Source organism: Eriocheir sinensis, unplaced genomic scaffold, assembly GCF_024679095.1.
Source record: "Eriocheir sinensis breed Jianghai 21 unplaced genomic scaffold, ASM2467909v1 Scaffold714, whole genome shotgun sequence".
In the NCBI taxonomy this organism is placed as follows: Eukaryota; Metazoa; Arthropoda; class Malacostraca; order Decapoda; family Varunidae; genus Eriocheir; species Eriocheir sinensis.
This window is the reverse complement of record NW_026112070.1, coordinates 91,451-112,197: the sequence shown is the minus strand read 5'-3', so window position 1 is coordinate 112,197 and position 20,747 is coordinate 91,451. Positions and strand designations below refer to the sequence as shown.

General features: G+C 49.5%; 1 protein-coding gene across 1 annotated transcript; it reads left to right on the top strand.

The window, feature by feature from the left end:
• Positions 1-4,308: 4,308 nt before the first annotated feature.
• LOC126994077 (uncharacterized) lies at positions 4,309-10,213 on the top strand. Its single transcript, XM_050853321.1, has 5 exons — positions 4,309-4,738; positions 5,358-5,462; positions 5,999-6,172; positions 6,362-6,861; positions 10,172-10,213. The coding sequence occupies exons 1-5, from the start codon at positions 4,450-4,452 to the stop codon at positions 10,211-10,213; spliced, it is 1,110 nt and encodes a 369-aa protein (XP_050709278.1). The 5' UTR covers positions 4,309-4,449.
• The last annotated feature ends 10,534 nt before the right edge of the window (positions 10,214-20,747 follow it).

Genomic DNA, 20,747 nt, shown 5'->3' with positions numbered 1-20,747 from the left:
AAGTAATCACCAGAGCGTAGATGAGGTGATGGTGCCTTACAAGGGTACAAGGGCTGGGACACTAAGACAGTATGTGAAGAATAAACCTTATAAATGGGGTTTCAAAATTTACTGTAGATCTAGTTCATCTGGAATTGTACATGATCTACTTTTGTATCAAGGTACAACAACCTTTAATGATGAAGATCTACCTGAGAATGAGAAAGATTTCCTGCTTGGTGAAAAGGTCATGTTGGTATTGAGTAGGTCCATCCCTGATCCTTCCTCTTGTGTGGTTGTTTGTGATAACTTTTTTACCAGTTACAAACTGGTAAAGAAATTGGAGTCTTTGATTAGTATAAAATGTCTTGGCACAGTAAGAGAATCCAGATGCGGTGGAGTTGAGCTGCTATCAGACAAAGACATGAAGAAGCAAGAACGGGGTTACTATGATTATAAATCATCTGAAGATGTCATCGCTATCAAATGGCATGACAATAAATGTGTAACACTCCTTAGTAATGCAGTGGGAGTTGAACCTGAAGGAGCTGTGAAAAGATATGATAAACATCAAAAACGCAAGATTGACATTCCTTGCCCTTCTATTGTACTAGCTTACAATAAGCACATGGGAGGCATTGACCTTTCTGACATGTTGGTATCTTTGTACAAAACACCTATGAAATCCCACAGGTGGTACCTTCCCCTTTTTGGCTATTTGCTAGATCTATCAGTGGCCAATAGCTGGCTTTTGTATAAGCGTGAAGCCACATTGCTGAAGGAATCCCCAATGACACTGAAATGCTTTCGTGCTGAAATAGCTGGCACTTTAGTAAAGATAAACCAGAAGGTCAGTGTAGGTAGGCCAATATCCAGAGGAATAACACCCAAGAAGGGCAATGTAAAGAAAGCCAAGCCATCAAAGGATGTCCGATATGATGGAATTGACCATTGGCCTATGCCAACAAGCTCAGAAAAGCAAGCAAGGGGGCGCTGCTCTCTGTGCCCAAAAGGGGTTTCAGGTTTCAGATGCACTAAATGCAATGTATTTCTATGCCTGAAGAACAAACAAATGTGTTTTGTACAATATCACACAAAGACCTAGATGAATAACAAAGGATATGAAGCCAAATAATGCATACTCAACATTTCTTTCTGGATACTGTATCAATTGTTATTATTTTCTTGCATATAATGTGGAACAACTGTGATATACTTATAATTTCTTTTGCATATGGCTGTGAGGATATGAGGCTGTGATACATCTATTTATTTTCATTTCTTGCATATAATGTGATGATATATGTATATGTATTTATTTTTCTAGTATATAATCTGCAGTGGCAGTGAGAATATTTTCATTACTATCAAATTCCTTGATATTTTCGGAAGTGAACTATTTTTAGTTATAAAAGGAATTCAATACTACATATCTATTCCTAGAAAAATAAAAGAAATAGTACAATTATATTGTAAAACATGATTATAACTATAAATGATTATTTTATGGAAGTTATACTAAAAAAAAGGTATGTTATTCTTGAGAATCTACATATTTTTGTCACTACATAGGAGGAAATAATTCAGAAGATATTATTACCATGTCCTGGTATATCAACAAAATTGTTGAGGATCATAACAAGAAACCTATGAACAATATGAAAAAAGTTCCGAAATGAAAGTTGTTCCTTATTATCCAAAAGTTAAGGTAAAAACAAAAAAATAATTTTCAGTTATGAAAATTCCCAAGTGACCTACCTCCGCCGATTACCAGCTTGCCTCGTCCAGCACTCACAAGGCAAAACGAACCATTATTAAGTGCGAGCGAGCTACCCCCACTGATTACCCGCTTGCCTCGTCCAGCGCTCACGAGGCAAAACGAGTCATTAGGTGCTGGCACGTAACCACCCCCCCCCCCCGTTTACCCGCCACACGATTCATGACTGAGGGCCTCGTCCAGCGCTCAAGACGCATAGTTTACCCGCCACACACCGAATTGTATGTCGTATAAAGGGCCTGTGTCTCCTTGACTTGTCCGTTACTCCGGCCGTTTACCCGTCACTCGAGCAGTCGGTGACTGCCTCGGCCAGCGCTCAGGAGGCAAATCGAACCATTAAGGGCGAGCGACCTACCCCCGCCGATTACCCGCTGGCCTAGGCCAGCGCTCGCGAGGCTTGAGTCAGTTACTCCCGCCGTTTACCCGTCAGTTACTGCCTTGGCCAGCGCTCAAGAAGCAAACCGAACCATTATTAAGGGAGAGCGACCTACCTCCGCCGATTACCCGCTTGCCTCTTCCAGCATTCACGAGGCAAAACGAACCATTAAGTACGAGCGAGCTACTCCCGCTGATTACTCGCTTGCCTCGTCCAGCACTCACCAGGCAAAACGAGCCATCAGGTGCTGGCGCTCAACCCCGCCCATCCCCCCCCCCCCCCGATTACCCGCCATACGATTCATGACTGAGGGCCTCGTCCAGCGCTCAAGACGCAAAGTTTACCCGCCACACACCAACTTGTATGTATAAAGGGCCAGTGTCTCCTTGACTTGTCTGTTACTCCTGCCGTTTACCCCTCACTCGAGCAGTCGGTGACTGCCTCGGCCAGCGCTCAGGAGGCAAAGCGAACCATTAATGGCGAACGACCTACACCCGCCGATTACCCGCTGGCCTCGGCCAGCGCTCGCGAGGCCTGAGTCCGTTACTCCCACCGTTTACCCGTCAGTTACTGCCTCGGTCAGCGCTCAAAAGGCAAAGCGAACCATTAAGGGCGAGCGACCTACCTCCGCCGATTACCCGCTTGCCTCGTCCAGCACTCACGAGGCAAAACGAACCATTATTAAGTGCGAGCGAGCTACCCCCGCTGATTACCCGCTTGCCTCGTCCAGCGCTCACGAGGCAAAACGAGCCATCAGGTACAGGCGCGTTACCCATCACCCCCCACCCCACCCCCCGTTTACCCGCCACACGATTCATGACTGAGGGCCTCGTCCAGCGCTCAAGACGCAAAGTTTACCCGCCACACACCAAATTGTATGTAATATGAAGGGCCAGTGTCTCCTTGACTTGTCCGTTACTCCAGCCGTTTAACCGTCACTCAAGCAGTCGGTGTCTGCCTCGGCCAGCGCTCAGGAGGCAAAGCGAACAATTAAGGGCGAGCGACCTACCCCCGCCGATTACCTACTGGTCTCGGCCAGCTCTCGCGAGGCCTGAGTCCGTTACTCCCGCCGTTTACCCGTCAGTGACTGCCTCGGCCAGCGCTCAGGAGGCAAAGCGAACAATTAAGGGCGAGCGACCTACCCCCGCCGATTACCTACTGGTCTCGGCCAGCTCTCGCGAGGCCTGAGTCCGTTACTCCCGCCGTTTACCCGTCAGTGACTGCCTCGGCCAGCGCTCAAGAGGCACAGCGAACCAATAAGGGCGAGCGACCTACCCCCGCCGATTACCCACTGGCCTTGGCCAGCGCTCGCGAGGCCTGACTCCGTTACTCCCGCCGTTTACCCGTCAGTGACTGCCTCGGCCAGCGCTCAAGAGGCAAAGGGTACCATTATTAAGGGAGAGCGACCTACCTCCGCCGATTACCCGCTGGCCTCGTCCAGCGCTCGCGAGGCCTGAGTCCGTTACTCCCGCCGTTTACCCGACAGTGAGGGCCTTGGCCAGCGCTCATGAGGAAAAGCGAACCATTAAGGGCGAGCGAAATACCCCCGCCGATTAGCCGCTGGCCTCGGCCAGCGCTCGCGAGGCCTGAGTCCGTTACTCCCGTCGTTTACCCGTCAGTTACTGCCTCGGCCATCGATCAAGAGGCAAAGCGAACCATTATTAAGGGAGAGCGACCTACCTCCGCCGATTACCCGCTTGCCTCGCCCAGCACTCACAAGGCAAAACGAACCATTATTAAGTGCGAGCGAGCTACCCCCGCTGATTACCCGCTTGCCTCGTCCAGCGCTCACGAGGTAAAACGAGCCATCAGGTGCTGGCCTCAAGTCGCAAAGTTTACCCGCCACACACCAAATTGTATGTCTTATGAAGGGCCAGTGTCTCCTTGACTTGTCCGTTACTCCAGCCGTTTAACCGTCACTCGAGCAGTCGGTGACTGCCTCGGTCAGCGCTCAGGAGGCAAAGCGAATCATTAAGGACGAGTGATCTACCCCCGCCGAATACCCGCTGGCCTCGGCCAGCGCTCGCGAGGCCTGAGTCCGTTACTCCCGCCGTTTACCCGTCAGTGACTGCCTCGGCCAGCGCTCACGAGGTAAATCCAACCCAGGCCGACATAATTATAGAAGGTCGGCTCACCAGGGGCTCTACTTTGGTTCCAGTTGGCGCAGGGGCGGGGACACCGTCCGTGGCGTGGCGTGACGTCACGCCTATGATCGGGTGGTGGCCTGGCCAAGTCAGTGGAGTCAGTCTGAGTTTGTGAAGTGAAGCGTTCACATACCATCACTCCGTTTCCCTGGTGTTAATAATTCACGCTGAAGATGCCTACCACGTGTGCAGTGTTTGGTTGCCATTCCGTTTATGAAAAAGGTGTAAAAATAACATTCCATACGTTTCCGAAAGACGAAGACACAAGGCAGAAGTGGATTACTGCGTGCAGAAGAGGAGATTTTATAAATCCAACCGCTGCACATATGTGCAACCGGCATTTTGAAGATAATGCATACGAGAGAAACCTTATGTACGAGCTTTTGGAAATACCACTACCCTCAAAGCAAAGAAGGCTGCGACCAGGGGCCGTACCAACGCTGCACTTACCAATAGTAACAAGTAAGTTGTGTTAAACTTAAGGCCGGGTTCTAGCAGTATCATTACCATTATAATTTGATGATAAATCGTAATGTAATATATGGTTTTGAAATTTCATCTTTCTTTAAACTTTCTATCAAGAGAAAAATGTCTTTTTTAAGTTAAATATTTTTGCATATTTTTTGAAAAAAATAGATAAAGAGCATTTTTAAAAAATTACAAAAAATATGAAAATAATAAAAAAAGACATTTTTCTCTTGATAGAAAGTTTAAAGAAAGATGAAATTTCATAAACATCTATGAATCATTACGATTTATCATAAAATTATGGAACTTGACGCTTATACATTATAATGGTAATGATACTGCTAGAACCCGGCCTTAATAAATAATTCAATAGTCAGCATATCCTTGCAGTTATATTTTGAAAAGTTGTACTACTATTTCATCAAGACAAGTGACCAGCAGGGCTTTTTAAAGGTTATAGGAAGAAGAATATGCTAAGGGTAGCGTCATCAAACAACGTAATAGAGGATTCTAATTAGGCTCAATAAACAATATTGTGATATCATTACAGTTTGCAATACAATATACAGCAGCGTTCTGTGCCTCTATTTAATTTTTGTTACTACCGTTGCAGACTCCGTAACAATTGATGATATTCTAGAGAGGAGAAGAGGAACAAAACGATTCCTAGCAGAAACAGATGTCGCTAATGGAGCTGCTGCAACGCCTGAGAGCGAAGGTAAACATAATTAAATGTATTCTTTACTTTAGTTCTAGCTACAGGTCATTCACATATCATGAGAGAGAGAGAGAGAGAGAGGGTAGGTTCCTAAATCCCTTGTCCTCTGTTTTTTCCTTGTATCGTTCTCATGCGGTGGGGAGGGAAGAAGTTGGGGGTGGAAGGGGAGGGGGTGTGGAGAGTAAGGAGGTGAGGAGGGTAGGACAAAGAGGGTGAGGGGATGGGAGGGAAAACAGAGAGGTAATAATGAGTGCAAGGAGAGGGGTGAAACAGAAATGATGGGGAGGAGGAAAAGTAAGTAAGGCCGGGTTTACACTACCAAGGATAGCGGCTACGGCAGCCCCGGACCTTTCAAATTTGAAATTTAAAGCCCAATACGGCGGAACGGGTATGCCTCACTCTCTCTCTCTCTCTCTCTCTCTCTCTCTCTCTCTCTCTCTCTCTCTCTCTCTCTCTCTCTCTCTCTCTCTCTCTCTCTCTCTCTCTCTTCCTAACCAATACACAGACTCTTTAATAATTGATTTCAATCATTTCAGCTGTTCCTGTGACAGCTGCTGGTGGGTCGGTACCAAAGAGGAGGCTTCTTTTTGGCGATCCCACAGGTTCAGTGTCTGGCTCCTTAAGTGATGAAGGAAATCACAGAGGGAGGGAAGGAGAGAGAACAGAAGGCCACGGCACTACTACACAGAAGCCTCTTCCACCCCTCCAAGGTACTCATAATATATGTTCAGTATTTGCCTAAAAAAAATAATAACAAAACTAATGAAAAACTTGATACTAATTAAGTAGTCTTCTCTCTCTCTCTCTCTCTCTCTCTCTCTCTCTCTCTCTCTCTCTCTCTCTCTCTCTCTCTCTAACCAATACACAGACTCTTTAATAATTGATTTCAATCATTTCAGCTGTTCCTGTGACAGCTGCTGGTGGGTCGGTACCAAAGAGGAGGCTTCTTTTTGGCGATCCCACAGGTTCAGTGTCTGGCTCCTTAAGTGATGAAGGAAATCACAGAGGGAGGGAAGGAGAGAGAACAGAAGGCCACGGCACTACTACACAGAAGCCTCTTCCAGCCCTTGATGAAGTATTTGAGGGGAAGCCATTTATTTGTGAAAACAATGAGTGTATTAAAGAAAGAAGTGAGCGTGAGGAGGAAAAGAGAGAGTGGATAAATGAAAGAAAGAAACTTATAACAGAGAGGGATGAGCTTCTTCAGGAGAAATGTGAATGGGAAAAAGAGAGAGAAATATTAATTGAGAGACTGGAATATCAGAACAAAGTGGGTTTGTGGCACGGCATTGAAAAGGTTACTGAAAAGCTACAAACATATTTGACTCCAACTCAGATCGAATGCATGTTGCACAAGAAGCCTGTGAAGAGGTGGGAAGAGGAGGACATTAGAAGAGCTGTGACACTCAGAAGTTTTAGCCCCAAAGCATATAACTATTTACGAGAAACAATGAAGTTTCCTCTTCCGTCGGCTGCCACCCTCAAAAGATGGCTTATGAAACTTGATGTTGAACCAGGATTGCTGCTGCCGGTCATGAAGTTGCTGCACCACAAGTCTGCATCCATGAACCAGTACCAACGGCTTTGTGTGCTGAGTTTTGATGAAACCAGTGTAGCGCATGAGTGGACCTATGACAAGGGTACTGATACACTTTATGGCCCTAAACGTTATGTTCAGTGTGCAATGTTAAGAGGGCTAACATGCGGATGGAAACAGATCATCTACTATGATTTTGATAAACCCATGACAAGGAAAACTTTGTTCGACATCATTACTAAATCAGAGGAGGCAGGCTTTATTGTTGCTATGGTGCATGACCTTGGACCTACAAACATGAAGCTCTGGAAAACTTTAGACATCAGCACAGAGAAGACATATTTCAAGAACCCAGCTGCTCCTGAAAGAAAGATTTTGTATTTGCTGATGCCCCTCATTTGTTAAAGCTTATACGAAACAATTTTATTGACCACGGCTTCACCTTAGAGGGAAACAAACAAGTCAGCAGTGACTGTGTCAACGAGCTAGTCACCAGGTGTAAGAAAGATCTAAAAACAGCCCATCGTCTATCCCTAAAACATCTTGATGTAAAAGGCTCTGGAAGAATGAAAGTTTCCCTAGCAGCCCAGTTATTATCAGAGACAACAGCAAAAACTCTGAAATACTTTGGAGAGCAAGGGCTTCTTGTTAGCAAACACTGGGCTGCAACAAGCAACTTCACGGAATTAACAGATTCCTGGTTCGACCTGATGAACTCGAGAGTACCGAGAGACAATAAGAAGCGCAAAAGGCATGCCTATGGATGTGATCTAGAGAGACAAAAGAGTATCCTAGAAACAATGGTAAAGACTGTTGCGGAAATGAGGGTAACTGGACACTCGAGTCTCTATCCTTTTCAGAAAGGGATAATTATATCAAGCAAATCACTGTTGGATCTTTACAAAACTTTGAAAGAGACCTTCGATGTATCCTACATCCTGACACACAGACTTAACCAGGATGCCCTGGAAAATTTCTTTTGCTGTCTGAGGCAGATGGGCAATGACACCCACTCCCACCCGTCACCTGTGCAGGTAAAACACAGAGTTAAATCCTATCTTCTGGGAAGAGATATGGCTCTTGCAAACAACAACAACCGCAGTGAGGTACAGAGTCAAGGAAATGCCTCAATAGAGCCAAGTGAAACCAGTGAGACACTGGAGAGTGAACTACTTCTTTCTGCAATGTTGTTTTCCTCTCTGGATCCGAATGATTCACTTCCTGACTGCACCTCTGATGAAGTGGATGAGAAGGAAAACGAATGTGGACTTGTTTCTGAGACAACCCTAGAAGAGGAAGTAGAAAAAGAAGGATTGAGATATGTTGGAGGATACATTATGAAAAAATTTCCCCAACATACTTTTCTAGGTAATATCATTGCCGAGAACAATAACACCTGGCTAGGTTGCATCAGCAGACAACCTGGGAAACTAAGAGAGCCAAATGAAAATTTCCTGAATGATTTGCAAGTAATGGAAAAACTATTTGTCTGTTTCCATGGGGATAAATCTTTGAAACCTGGAAGGAACGCAATCAGAAACCTGGCAGATAAAACTGCACAATTTGTAAAACTACCGCAAGAAGTGGTTGATTTTTTCGTAAAATGTAGGATGTTTTTTAGAATAAGAATAATAAATAGAAATCTTTCAGACACCGCCAGACAAAGAAAAAACAAAATAGCTAAACTGGTGAAATAAAATGTGTAAAAGTAAACAATGCAGTTTCATTTTGTTTTCCTTCCCCTAGGAACCATTTCTGTATCACATACTCTGTCCTCCCTACTTATCCCTCCATATTTCTTTAGGACTCTGTCTCTTACGCCCTGATTATTTCGTAAAATGTAGGATGTTTTTTAGAATAAGAATAATAAATAGAAATCTTTAGACACCGCAAGAAAACAAAATTAGTCTGTCCTCCCTACTTATCCCTCCATATTTCTTTAGGACTCTGTCTCTCTCTCTCTCTCTCTCTCTCTCTCTCTCTCTCTCTCTCTCTCTCTCTCTCTCTCTCTCAAAGGAAATACACTCCCTCGGTTAACGTAGGTATTTTTCACCTGTTTAATATCTACACTTATACAGACTCTGTATTTGATACAAGTACACGAATTAGGCATAAAAAATTGTTTTTTTTATAAAAAATATTTTTTATTTATATAATTAATCTCTCTCTCTCTCTCTCTCTCTCTCTCTCTCTCTCTCTCTCTCTCTCTCTCTCTCTCTCTCTCTCTCTCTCTCTCTCTCTCTCTCTCTCTCTCTCTCTCTCAAAAGGAAATACACTCCCCTCGGTTAACGTAGGTATTTTTCACCTGTTTAATATCTACACTTATACAGACTCCCGTATTTGATACAAGTACACGAATTAGGCATAAAAAAAATCATCAGTGGAGAGAGAGAGAGAGAGAGAGTAATACATACGTGTGCTGAATGGAGAGCACAAACTATCATGACAGAGAGAGAGAGAGAGATAGAGAGAAATGAACCGAGATAATAGTGGGCGAGAGCTGCTGATTTCTGGCAACTCTAGGTCAGTAGCTTGGCCTAGGTGGCAACTCTAATAATAGTGTCGACGTCACTCTTTAGCCCCACCCAGCTGCGCAGGAGGAGGAGGTGAGCCGACCTTTTATAATTCTGTCGGCCTGGAATCCAACCATTAAGGGCGAGCGATCTCACCCTGCCAATTACCCGCTGGCATCGGCCAGCGCTCACGAGGCCTGAGTCCATTACTCCCGCCGTTTACCCGTCAGTGACTGCCTCGGCCACCGCTCAAGAGGCAAAGCGAACCAATATTAAGGGAGAGGGACCCACCACCGCTGATTACCCGCTTGCCTCGTCCAGCACTCACGAGACAATGTAGTGACCACAATGTGATAAATGTGAAGAACGATATGTCAGTGCGTTGTGAGAGTGAAAGAAGAGTAGAGGACTAGGTGAGTTACAGGGCAGACTGAAGAAATGAAGGTGGATGAAACGAGAAAGAAAATGGTGTGTGTTATGGGTCACTACAGTGTGGGAGTGGGCCAACGAGGTCGACGTGGACGTTTTCAAATCTAGAGGATCGGGGCGTGAACGCTGCTGGAGGCGAGACGTTGTGGCGCGTCACCTTGGAAGCCTGGCACTGGACGCAGGTGCGGGTCCAGTCTCTGAAGTCCTTGTTGAGCCCCGTCCATATGAAGCGTGAGGACATCATCCGTTGTGACGCTCGGATCCCGGAGTGAGAGAGGTCGTGCAGCAGGCGGAAGAGTGGGTACCGGTGGTTCTTCGGCAGGTAGGGCCGGATGGTGGCGGTAGATGCGTCAGCGTACAGGTGCACGTTGGTCCCGGGGAACTCGACTCGCCTCATCGACAAAGCGGGGTTATCCCTCAATTGCTGCAGCTCGGCGTCGTCGACTTGGTCTGCAGCAATGGCGGCATAATCGATGAGGGAGGAGGATGTTGCAGAGATGTTACGGGAGAGAGCGTCGGCGGGGATGTTGTCTTCGCCTTTGACGTACTGGATGTCTGTCGTGAACTGAGAGATGAAGTCGATGTGGCGCAGCTGCCTGGGAGAGTAGGTGGACTTGTTGTTGATGAAGGTTGTGGCAAGAGGCTTGTGGTCGGTGTATATGTGAAATTCCCGGCCTTCGACGAAGTATCTGAAGCGCTTGACAGCCTTGAGATATGTTGGAGGATACATTATGAAAAAATTTCCCCAACATACTTTTCTAGGTAATATCATTGCCGAGAACAATAACACCTGGCTAGGTTGCATCAGCAGACAACCTGGGAAACTAAGAGAGCCAAATGAAAATTTCCTGAATGATTTGCAAGTAATGGAAAAACTATTTGTCTGTTTCCATGGGGATAAATCTTTGAAACCTGGAAGGAACGCAATCAGAAACCTGGCAGATAAAACTGCACAATTTGTAAAACTACCGCAAGAAGTGGTTGATTTTTTCGTAAAATGTAGGATGTTTTTTAGAATAAGAATAATAAATAGAAATCTTTCAGACACCGCCAGACAAAGAAAAAACAAAATAGCTAAACTGGTGAAATAAAATGTGTAAAAGTAAACAATGCAGTTTCATTTTGTTTTCCTTCCCCTAGGAACCATTTCTGTATCACATACTCTGTCCTCCCTACTTATCCCTCCATATTTCTTTAGGACTCTGTCTCTTACGCCCTGATTTTTTCGTAAAATGTAGGATGTTTTTTAGAATAAGAATAATAAATAGAAATCTTTCAGACACCGCCAGACAAAGAAAAAACAAAATAGCTAAACTGGTGAAATAAAATGTGTAAAAGTAAACAATGCAGTTTCATTTTGTTTTCCTTCCCTAGGAACCATTTCTGTATCACATACTCTGTCCTCCCTACTTATCCTCCATATTTCTTTAGGACTCTGTCTCTCTCTCAAAAGGAAATACACTCCCCTCGGTTAACGTAGGTATTTTTCACCTGTTTAATATCTACACTTATACAGACTCCCGTATTTGATACAAGTACACGAATTAGGCATAAAAAAAATTGCGTTTTTATCATCAAAATATATTTTATACCAAGACATAATTAGTCTCTCTCTCTCTCTCTCTCTCTCTCTCTCTCTCTCTCTCTCTCTCTCTCTCTCTCTCTCTCTCTCTCTCTCTCCCAAAAGGAAATACACTCCTCTCAGTTAACGTTGGTATTTTTCACCTGTTTAATATCTACAGTTATAAAGACTTCCGCGTTTGATACAAGTACAAGAAGTAGGCATAGAAAATCATATCAGTGGAGAGAGAGAGAGAGAGTAATACGTGTGCTGAATGGAGAGCACAAACTATCATGACAGAGAGAGAGATAGAGAGAAATGAACCGAGATAATAGTGGGCGAGAGCTGCTGATTTCTGGCAACTCTAGGTCAGTAGCTTGGCCTAGGTGGCAACTCTAATAATAGTGTCGACGTCACTCTTTAGCCCCACCCAGCTGCGCAGGAGGAGGAGGTGAGCCGACCTTTTATAATTCTGTCGGCCTGGAATCCAACCATTAAGGGCGAGCGATCTCACCCTGCCAATTACCCGCTGGCATCGGCCAGCGCTCACGAGGCCTGAGTCCATTACTCCCGCCGTTTACCCGTCAGTGACTGCCTCGGCCACCGCTCAAGAGGCAAAGCGAACCAATATTAAGGGAGAGGGACCCACCACCGCTGATTACCCGCTTGCCTCGTCCAGCACTCACGAGACAATGTAGTGACAACAATGTGATAAATGTGAAGAACGATATGTCAGTGCGTTGTGAGAGTGAAAGAAGAGTAGAGGACTAGGTGAGTTACAGGGCAGACTGAAGAAATGAAGGTGGATGAAACGAGAAAGAAAATGATGTGTGTTATGGGTCACTACAGTGTGGGAGTGGGCCAACGAGGTCGACGTGGACGTTTTCAAATCTAGAGGATCGGGGCGTGAACGCTGCTGGAGGCGAGACGTTGTGGCGCGTCACCTTGGAAGCCTGGCACTGGACGCAGGTGCGGGTCCAGTCTCTGAAGTCCTTGTTGAGCCCCGTCCATATGAAGCGTGAGGACATCATCCGTTGTGACGCTCGGATCCCGGAGTGAGAGAGGTCGTGCAGCAGGCGGAAGAGTGGGTACCGGTGGTTCTTCGGCAGGTAGGGCCGGATGGTGGCGGTAGATGCGTCAGCGTACAGGTGCACGTTGGTCCCGGGGAACTCGACTCGCCTCATCGACAAAGCGGGGTTATCCCTCAATTGCTGCAGCTCGGCGTCGTCGACTTGGTCTGCAGCAATGGCGGCATAATCGATGAGGGAGGAGGATGTTGCAGATATGTTACGGGAGAGAGCGTCGGCGGGGATGTTGTCTTCGCCTTTGACGTACTGGATGTCTGTCGTGAACTGAGAGATGAAGTCGATGTGGCGCAGCTGCCTGGGAGAGTAGGTGGACTTGTTGTTGATGAAGGTTGTGGCAAGAGGCTTGTGGTCGGTGTATATGTGAAATTCCCGGCCTTCGACGAAGTATCTGAAGCGCTTGACAGCCTTGTAGATGGCGAGAAGTTCTCTGTCGAAGGCGCTGTACTTCTTCTCGGCGTTGTTGAGTTTCTGTGAGAAGAATGCAATGGGTCTCCAGGCTCCGTTTACGTGCTGCTGCAAGACTCCACCAACGCCGGTGTCTGAGGCATCCGTGGAGATTGAAGTAGTGGCGTCTGGAGTAGGGAAGCTGAGTGTGGTAACAGCCTTCAGGGCCTCCTTGGCTTTGAGAAAGGCGTCGTCAGCTTCGAGAGTTCAGGCGAGTGTGACGGACTGGCCTCTCTTGCAGGGCTTGATCATGGAGTAGAGTGGCTGAAAGATGAGCGCGCAGTGTGGAATGAAGTGGTTGTAGTAGTTGATCATCCCGAGGAACTGCTTGAGCTGGCGCTGAGTTGTCGGCTTCGGGAACTGTTGAATGGCGTCGCAGCGGGAAGAGATGGGAGTGATGCCTGAAGGAGAGACGGTGTGGCCGAGGAAGTCGACGGAGGTAACCAAACTCTGACTTCTCAACGCTTATCTGGATGCCGTAGTCCTGGAGACGGGTGAAAACTTGCTCTAGATGTTGGCGGTGTGTGTCGGCGTCAGGACTGGCGATGAGGACGTCGTCGATGTAGGCGAAGCAGAATGTCAGTCCTCGCAGCACTTCGTCCATAAACCTCTGGAAGGTTTGGGCAGAGTTCTCGAGTCCAAAGGGCATCCGTACGTACTCGTACAAGCCGAAAGGTGTAACGATGGCTGTCTTCGGGATGTCTGCTGGGTTGACTGGGATCTGGTGGAAGGCTTTTATGAGGTCGATCCTAGAGTAGATAGTGGAACCAGCAAGCTGTGAGGAGAACTCCTGAATATTCGGCACCGGATAGCGATCCATGACGGTGCGCGAGTTGAGGGCTCTGTAGTCGCCGCATGGGCGTATGTCACCGTTCTTCTTGGGAACGACGTGGAGGGCAGACGACCAGTTGCTTGAGCTGGGGCGGATAACACCTTGGCGCATCAGCGACTCGAATTCGGCCTTGGCTTGTTGGTAGCGTTTTGGAGCTAAGTGGCGAGCCTTGGCGTATGTTGGTGGTCCGGTCGTCTCGATGTGGTGCGTGACGTGGCGCTTCACAGGCTTGTTGGCTGTGTGTGGCTGCGTCAGCGTCGGGAAGGACTTGAGGAGAGACGCGAACCGGTTGCCTGCGCTGATGGTGGAGATGTGGGTGCTTTCGGCTGCTGCTGCTCTCGTTCTGGTGGAGACGGATGTTAAAGGATCCAGGAGCTTGCGACTTTTGAGGTCGATCAGGAGATTGTAGTGTGTCAGGAAATCGGCGCTCAGGATTGGTTGCGAAACTGTTGCCACGTAGAAAGTCCACTCGAACGACCGGCGAAGGTTAAGGTTGAGCTGGAGCGTCTGTTTCTTGAAGACAGGGATCCCCGTGCCGTTAGCTGCGTCGAGGCGAGCGATGGTTGGCAAGGACCTCTGGCTTGGTGTGGCGGGGAGGACGCTGACTTCGGCTCCAGTGTCGATGAGGAAGTTGGTGCGGGAGAGTGGGTCGAAGATGTGGGGCAGCTTCGAGGTGTGATGGCGGACGCTGTGCGCTGTCAGGGCCTGCCGGGGCTGTTGCGAAGAATTATGGAGGCTGCATGGGGACGTACACTTCCTGGCATCCTTCCCGAACCTCCTGTGGTAGTAGCAGACGCCGGGGCTGTGTGAGGGGCTACTACTGGAGGTGGAGTGGCGGCGGGGTGACGATTAGTGGTGTTGTGACGAGGAGTGGTGTTGTGGTGATGAGGAGTGGTGGCGTGGTGACGAGGAGTGGCTGTGCGGTGGCGAGGAGTGTCTGTGTGGTGACGAGGACTGGCGTCGTTGGCTCCTGATGTCCTCCCTGAGCGTACTGACCTCTGTTCGTAGCTTGGCGATAAGAGCCGTGAGCTGGTGGGTCAGACTGTCGCTGGTGACGGTGGGGGCATGGAGGCTGGCCACGTCCTGCGCAGCGTCGTCGTTGGACACCTTGGAGGGGCACGTTAGGGCTGGGTCGGTGTCGGACGTGGAGGCCGTGACCGCGTGTAGAGGCGCTGGCAGTGTAGCCAGGGGCCGCGGCGGCTGGAGTCCGAGAGTCGCGTCAGGCATCCCGGAGGTGTAACGGAGCACAGCACTAAGCGGTAACTACGTCGGGGAAGCACTGACTACCGACGGGGAGCACTGCCGGGAGGGGCGTCACTAACGCGTTCACTCGTTCAGGCGGTTAAGCCGCGGGCGTCACTATACTGGTGCTGGCTTGTCATGCCAGGGCGTCACTGAACAAACACACACTGCACTGTCTTCAGCGTCACTGCACATTCCACGGGTCAAGAGGGGGCGCTGGCGGTTGCCAGAGGCCACGGCGGCAGGAGGGCCGCTGCAGGAACAGCAGTGGTGAAGGCGATGCCGCGGAGGTATGAAGTCGATGGCAAGGAAACTGGGGATCACAGCGGCAGGAGGCTGGTGGGGCGGCGAGTGACTGGTGTGCCGGGCTGGCGAAGAAAGGAGGCAGCCGTGGGTGCGAGGTGGCGGTAAGACTGGCTGAAGCCTGAGGAGTCATTCGTAGAAGCGGGCGGGGCGAGGGTGAGACAGCATAGGGCGGCGTTGGAATGGCTGGCTGGGCTGGGTAGGGAGTGGCGAGGTACCACGGCGAGTAGGGCGACACCTGCGTGGAAGGGGGCTGGGCTGCTGGCGAGTCTTCGAATGGGCCGAGGCGAGGTGGCGCGGGCGAGGGCACGAACTTGCCGGCGGCGGGAGAGCCTCGGAGCACGTTGGAGAGGCCGGAGGCGGAGCGCGACCTGCTGCGGGCCGGTGGATCCTCCGGGGGTGGTAGCTTGGGCCGCGACGGAACGGACGATGCATGGCCAGCAGCGACAGCAACAAATACCCGAGGTGTACCTCGTAACTCAGGTCCGGAGGTCACCAATTGTAGCGGTAGCCTAGACCGCTACGTGAAAGCCAGGCATTGCTGCTTGTGTGCTTTCGGCCGCCGAACGAAGCTGTTAGCTTCGCCGTTGTAAGTCCGCTAGGGCAAGCCTTTGTTGGTTGATAGAAACTACCATTAACCGGTGGTGACTCCATTGACGAAGAAGTTTATTTGTAGGTACATAAATGTTTTTCCCGATTGTGAAAATTGTTTACAAAAGTTCATATGCAAAAATCTTTACAATGTTGATGGTTTGGAGAAGCTGTGCATGTAAGCGGCTTTACTATAATATTATTGATGATAACGTAAAGGTGTTATGATGTAGTGACCACAATGTGATAAATGTGAAGAACGATATGTCAGTGCGTTGTGAGAGTGAAAGAAGAGGACTAGGTGAGTTACAGGGCAGACTGAAGAAATGAAGGTGGATGAAACGAGAAAGAAAATGGTGTGTGTTATGGGTCACTACAACAAAACGACCCATTATTAAGTGCGAGCGAACTACCCCTGCTGATTACCCACTTCCCTCGTTCAGCGCTCACGAGGCAGAACGAGCCATCAGGTGCTGGCGCGGTACCCCCCCTCCCCCCCCATTTACCAGCCACACGATTCATGACTGAGGGCCTCGTCCAGCGCTGAAGACGCAAAGTTTACCCGCCACACACCAAATTGTACGTCGTATGAAGGGCCAGTGTCTCCTTGACTTGTCCGTTACTCCAGCCGTTTACCCGTTTCCCGAGCAGTCGGTGACTGCCTCGGCCAGCGCTCACGAGGCAAAGCGAGCCATTAATTTTAGACCCTTCTTTTCTTGTATTAAATCAACTCTTTTATCACTCATTAATTACTCCATAAATGATCTCACCGTCTCGTATCCCTGGTAGCGTGATCCGGCTTAAGTTGTTATTGGAGACTGGCTTTCTGGGATAAACAATGTAAAAAGAAAATATACATTTATTTAAAATCAAATGAAAGTAATTGCCTTACGCAATATTCTATGCTCAGACGATCATAACACTGGCATATTCAGCAATGGATGCAACATATGACAAACGACATGTCTTAAACATAATACTACAATATGTGCTCAGTTGTTGCCAATAATAATAACACTCGTCGTTCCACAAGCAGTGGTTTGTATATCTCTGCTTACATCACAATCATTATGTACTCTCTTCACAAAATCCTAATAACACATTCCTATAGTATAATCTACTACAAGTCACGGAAGCACCAAATACCACACCCAGTGGTTTTACCTTTGCTTTACATCGCAAACAAATAATCACAATCCTGTCCCACTCACAATCCTACTTCAAATCTCCTACATTATAATCTCCAGGACAATACAGTCGCTTTCCCTTAGATTCTCGAATTTCTACTCACGATTAAGATCACAACAGCCATTCTCGGCTGAGTGAGTAGCAGGTCTGCTTGAGGCGAGAACCAAGCTCGGTCTACCTATACCACTGATTTCTAGGCCACATTTTTCTTTGCTTTAGGCGGACTTACATCCTTGACACGCCCTTAATTTTCTACATAACCAATGGTCAATACTTCCTGTCACACCCATCTGCTCGCTCATTATGTTGTATTGTTTTACTTCTCCTGCTATTCGTGAGTCAGTCTTAAGACACTCCCACAGTGATTTTTCTGTTAAATTATTGGCTCATAACATGTCGCCACAACTGACGTCACGAGTCAGAGTCTTTTTCAATGGTTGTTCACACTTTCTGACCACGCCCACTGGGCATCTGTTTTCTGTATCTGAGTCTGGGTATCTGTTTTCCTTTACCCTCGTTGTTTCCCCTCTTTGGTACTTGAGATGTTTACACTGTTATATATGTCACCCTTTTTGTTAGTGTTTGTCCTGTCAGATGTTTACACAGTTGTATACCTGCCTTTCCTCTCTGGGTATCTGTTTTCCTTTACCCTCGTTCTTTCCCCTCTTTGGTACTTGAGATGTTTACACTTATATATATGTCACCCTTTTTGTTAGTGTTTGCCCTGTCAGATGTTTACATAGTTGTATATCTCACTCCTCTGTTTCCTCGTCTTCTGGGTCCTGACATTAAGGGCGAGCGACCTACGCCCCTCCGATTACCCGCTGGCCTCGGCCAGCGCTCGCGAGGCCTGAATCCGTTACTCACGCCGTTTACCCGTCAGTGACTGCCTCGGCCAGTGCTCAAGAGGCAAAGGGAACCATTAAGGGCGAGCGACCTACCACCGCCGATTTCCCGCTGGCATCGGCCAGCGCTCGCGTGGCCTGAGTCCGTTAATCCCGCCGTTTAACCGTCAGTGACTGCCTCGGCCAGCGCAGAAGAGGTAAAGCAAACCATTAAGGGCGAGCGACCTACCCACGCCGATTACCCGCTGGCCTCGACCAGCGCTCGCGAGGCCTGAGTCCGTTACTCCCGCCGTTTACCCGTCGGTTACTGCCTCGGCCAGCGCTCAAGAGGCAAAGCGAACCATTAAGGGCGAGCGACCTACCCCCGCCTATTAACCCGTTGGCCTCGGCCAGCGCTTGCGAGGCCTGAGTCCGTTACTCCCACCGTTTACCCGTCAGTTACTGCCTCGGCCAGCGCTCAAAAGGCAAAGCGAACCATTATTAAGGGAGAGCGACCTACCTCCGCCGATTACCCGCTTGCCTCTTCAAGCACTCACGAGGCAAAACGAACCATTAAGTGCGAGCGTGCTACCCCCGCTGATTACTCGCTTGCCTCGTCCAGCACTAACGAGGCAAAACGAGCCATCAGGTGCTGGCGCGCAATCCCCCCCCCCCCCTCCCCCACCCCCACCCCCCGATTACCCGCCATACGATTCATGACTGAGGGCCTCGTCCAGCGCTCAAGACGCAAAGGGAACCATTAAGGGCGAGCGACCTACCCCCGCCGATTACCCAGCGCTCGCGAGGCCTGAATCCGTTACTCACGCCGTTTACCCGTCAGTGACTGCCTCGGCCAGCGCTCAAGAGGCAAAGGGAACCATTAAGGGCGAGCGACCTACCCCCGCCGATTACCCGCTGGCATCGGCCAGCGCTCGCGAGGCCTGAGTCCGTTACTCCCGCCGTTTACCCGTCAGTTACTGCCTCGGCCAGCGCTCAAGAGGCAAAGCGAACCATTAAGGGGCGAGCGTCCTACCCCCGCCGATTGCCCGCTGGCCTCAGCGAGCGCTCGCGAGGCCTAAATCCGTTTCTCACGCCATTTACCCGTCAGTGACTGCCTCGGCCAGCGCTCAGCAGGCAAATCGAACCATTAAGGGCGGGCGACCTACCCCCGCCGATTACCCGTTGGCCTCGGCCAGCGCTTGCGAGGCCTGAGACCGTTACTCTCACCGTTTACCCGTCAGTTACTGGCTCCGCCAGCGCTCAAAAGGCAAAGCGAACCATTATTAAGGGAGAGCGACCTACCTCCGCCGATTACCCGCTTGCCTCTTCCAGCACTCACGAGGCAAAACGAACCATTAAGTGCGAGCGAGCTACCCCCGCTGATTACTCGCTTGCCTCGTCCAGCACTAACGAGGCAAAACGAGCCATCAGCTCCTGGCGCGCAACCCCCCCCCCCCCCGATTACCCGCCATACGATTCATGACTGAGGGCCTCGTCCAGCGCTCAAGACGCAAAGGGAACCATTAAGAGCGAGCGACCTACCCCCGCCGATTACCCAGCGCTCGCGAGGCCTGAATCCGTTACTCACGCCGTTTACCCTTTAGTGACTGCCTCGGCCAGCGCTCAAGAGGCAAAGGGAACCATTAAGGGCGAGCGACCTACCCCCGCCGATTACCGTCACTCAAGCAGTCGGTGACTGCCTCGGCCAGCGCTCAGGAGGCAAAGCGAACCATTAAGGGCGAGCGACCTACCCCCGTTGATTACCTACTGGTCTCGGCCAGCGCTCGCGAGGCCTGAGTCCGTTACTCCCACATTTTACCCGTCAGTTACTGCCTCGGCAAGCGCTGAAGAGGCAAAGTTAACCATTATTAAGGGAGAGCGACCTACCTCAGCCGATTACCCGCTTGCCTCGGCCAGCATTCGCGAGGCAAATCGAACCATTATTAAGTGCGAGCGAGCTACTCAAGTTGATTACCCGCTTGCCTCGTTCAGCGCTCACGAGGCAAAAACGAGCCATCAGGTGCTGGCGCGTCCCCCCCCCGTTTACCCGCCACACAATTCATGACTGAGGGCCTCGTCCAGCTCTCAAGACGCAAAGTTTACCCGCCACACACCAAATTGTATGTCGTATGAAGAGCCAGTGTCTCCTTGACTTGTCCGTTACTCCAGCCGTTTACCCGTCACTTGAGCAGTCGGTGACTGCCTCGGCCAGCGCTCAGGAGGCAAAGCGAACCATTAAGGGGCGAGCGTCCTACCCCCGCCGATTGCCCGCTAGCATCGGCCAGCGCTCGCGAGGCCTGAGTCCGTTACTCCCGCCATTTACCCGTCAGTGACTGCCTCGGCCAGCGCTCAAGAGGCAAAGCGAACCATTAAGGGCGAGCGACCTACCCCCGCCGATTACCCGTTGGCATCGGCCAGTGCTCGCGAGGCCTGAGTCCTGGCCGATGCCATCGGGTAATCGGCGGGGGTAGGACCTACCTCCGCCGATTACACGCTTGCCTCTTCCTGCACTCACGAGGCAAAACGAACCATTAAGTGCGAGCGAGCTACCCCCGCTGATTACTCGCTTGCCTCGTTCAACACTCACGAGGCAAAACGAGCCATTAGGTGCTCGCGCGCAACCCCCAGCACCCCCCCCCACCCCCGATTACCCGCCATACGATTCATGACTGAGGGCCTCGTCCAGCGCTCAAGACGCAAAGTTTACCCACCACACACCAAATTGTATGTCGT

Bases quoted from the DNA above. Each gene is read 5' to 3' on its own strand.
- LOC126994077 (XM_050853321.1), top strand. From the start codon at position 4,450: ATGCCTACCACGTGTGCAGTGTTTGGTTGCCATTCCGTTTATGAAAAA. The intron at 4,739-5,357 runs GTAAGTTGTGTT...CTACCGTTGCAG, and splicing joins GCACTTACCAATAGTAACAA to ACTCCGTAACAATTGATGAT. The intron at 5,463-5,998 runs GTAAACATAATT...CAATCATTTCAG, and splicing joins TGCAACGCCTGAGAGCGAAG to CTGTTCCTGTGACAGCTGCT.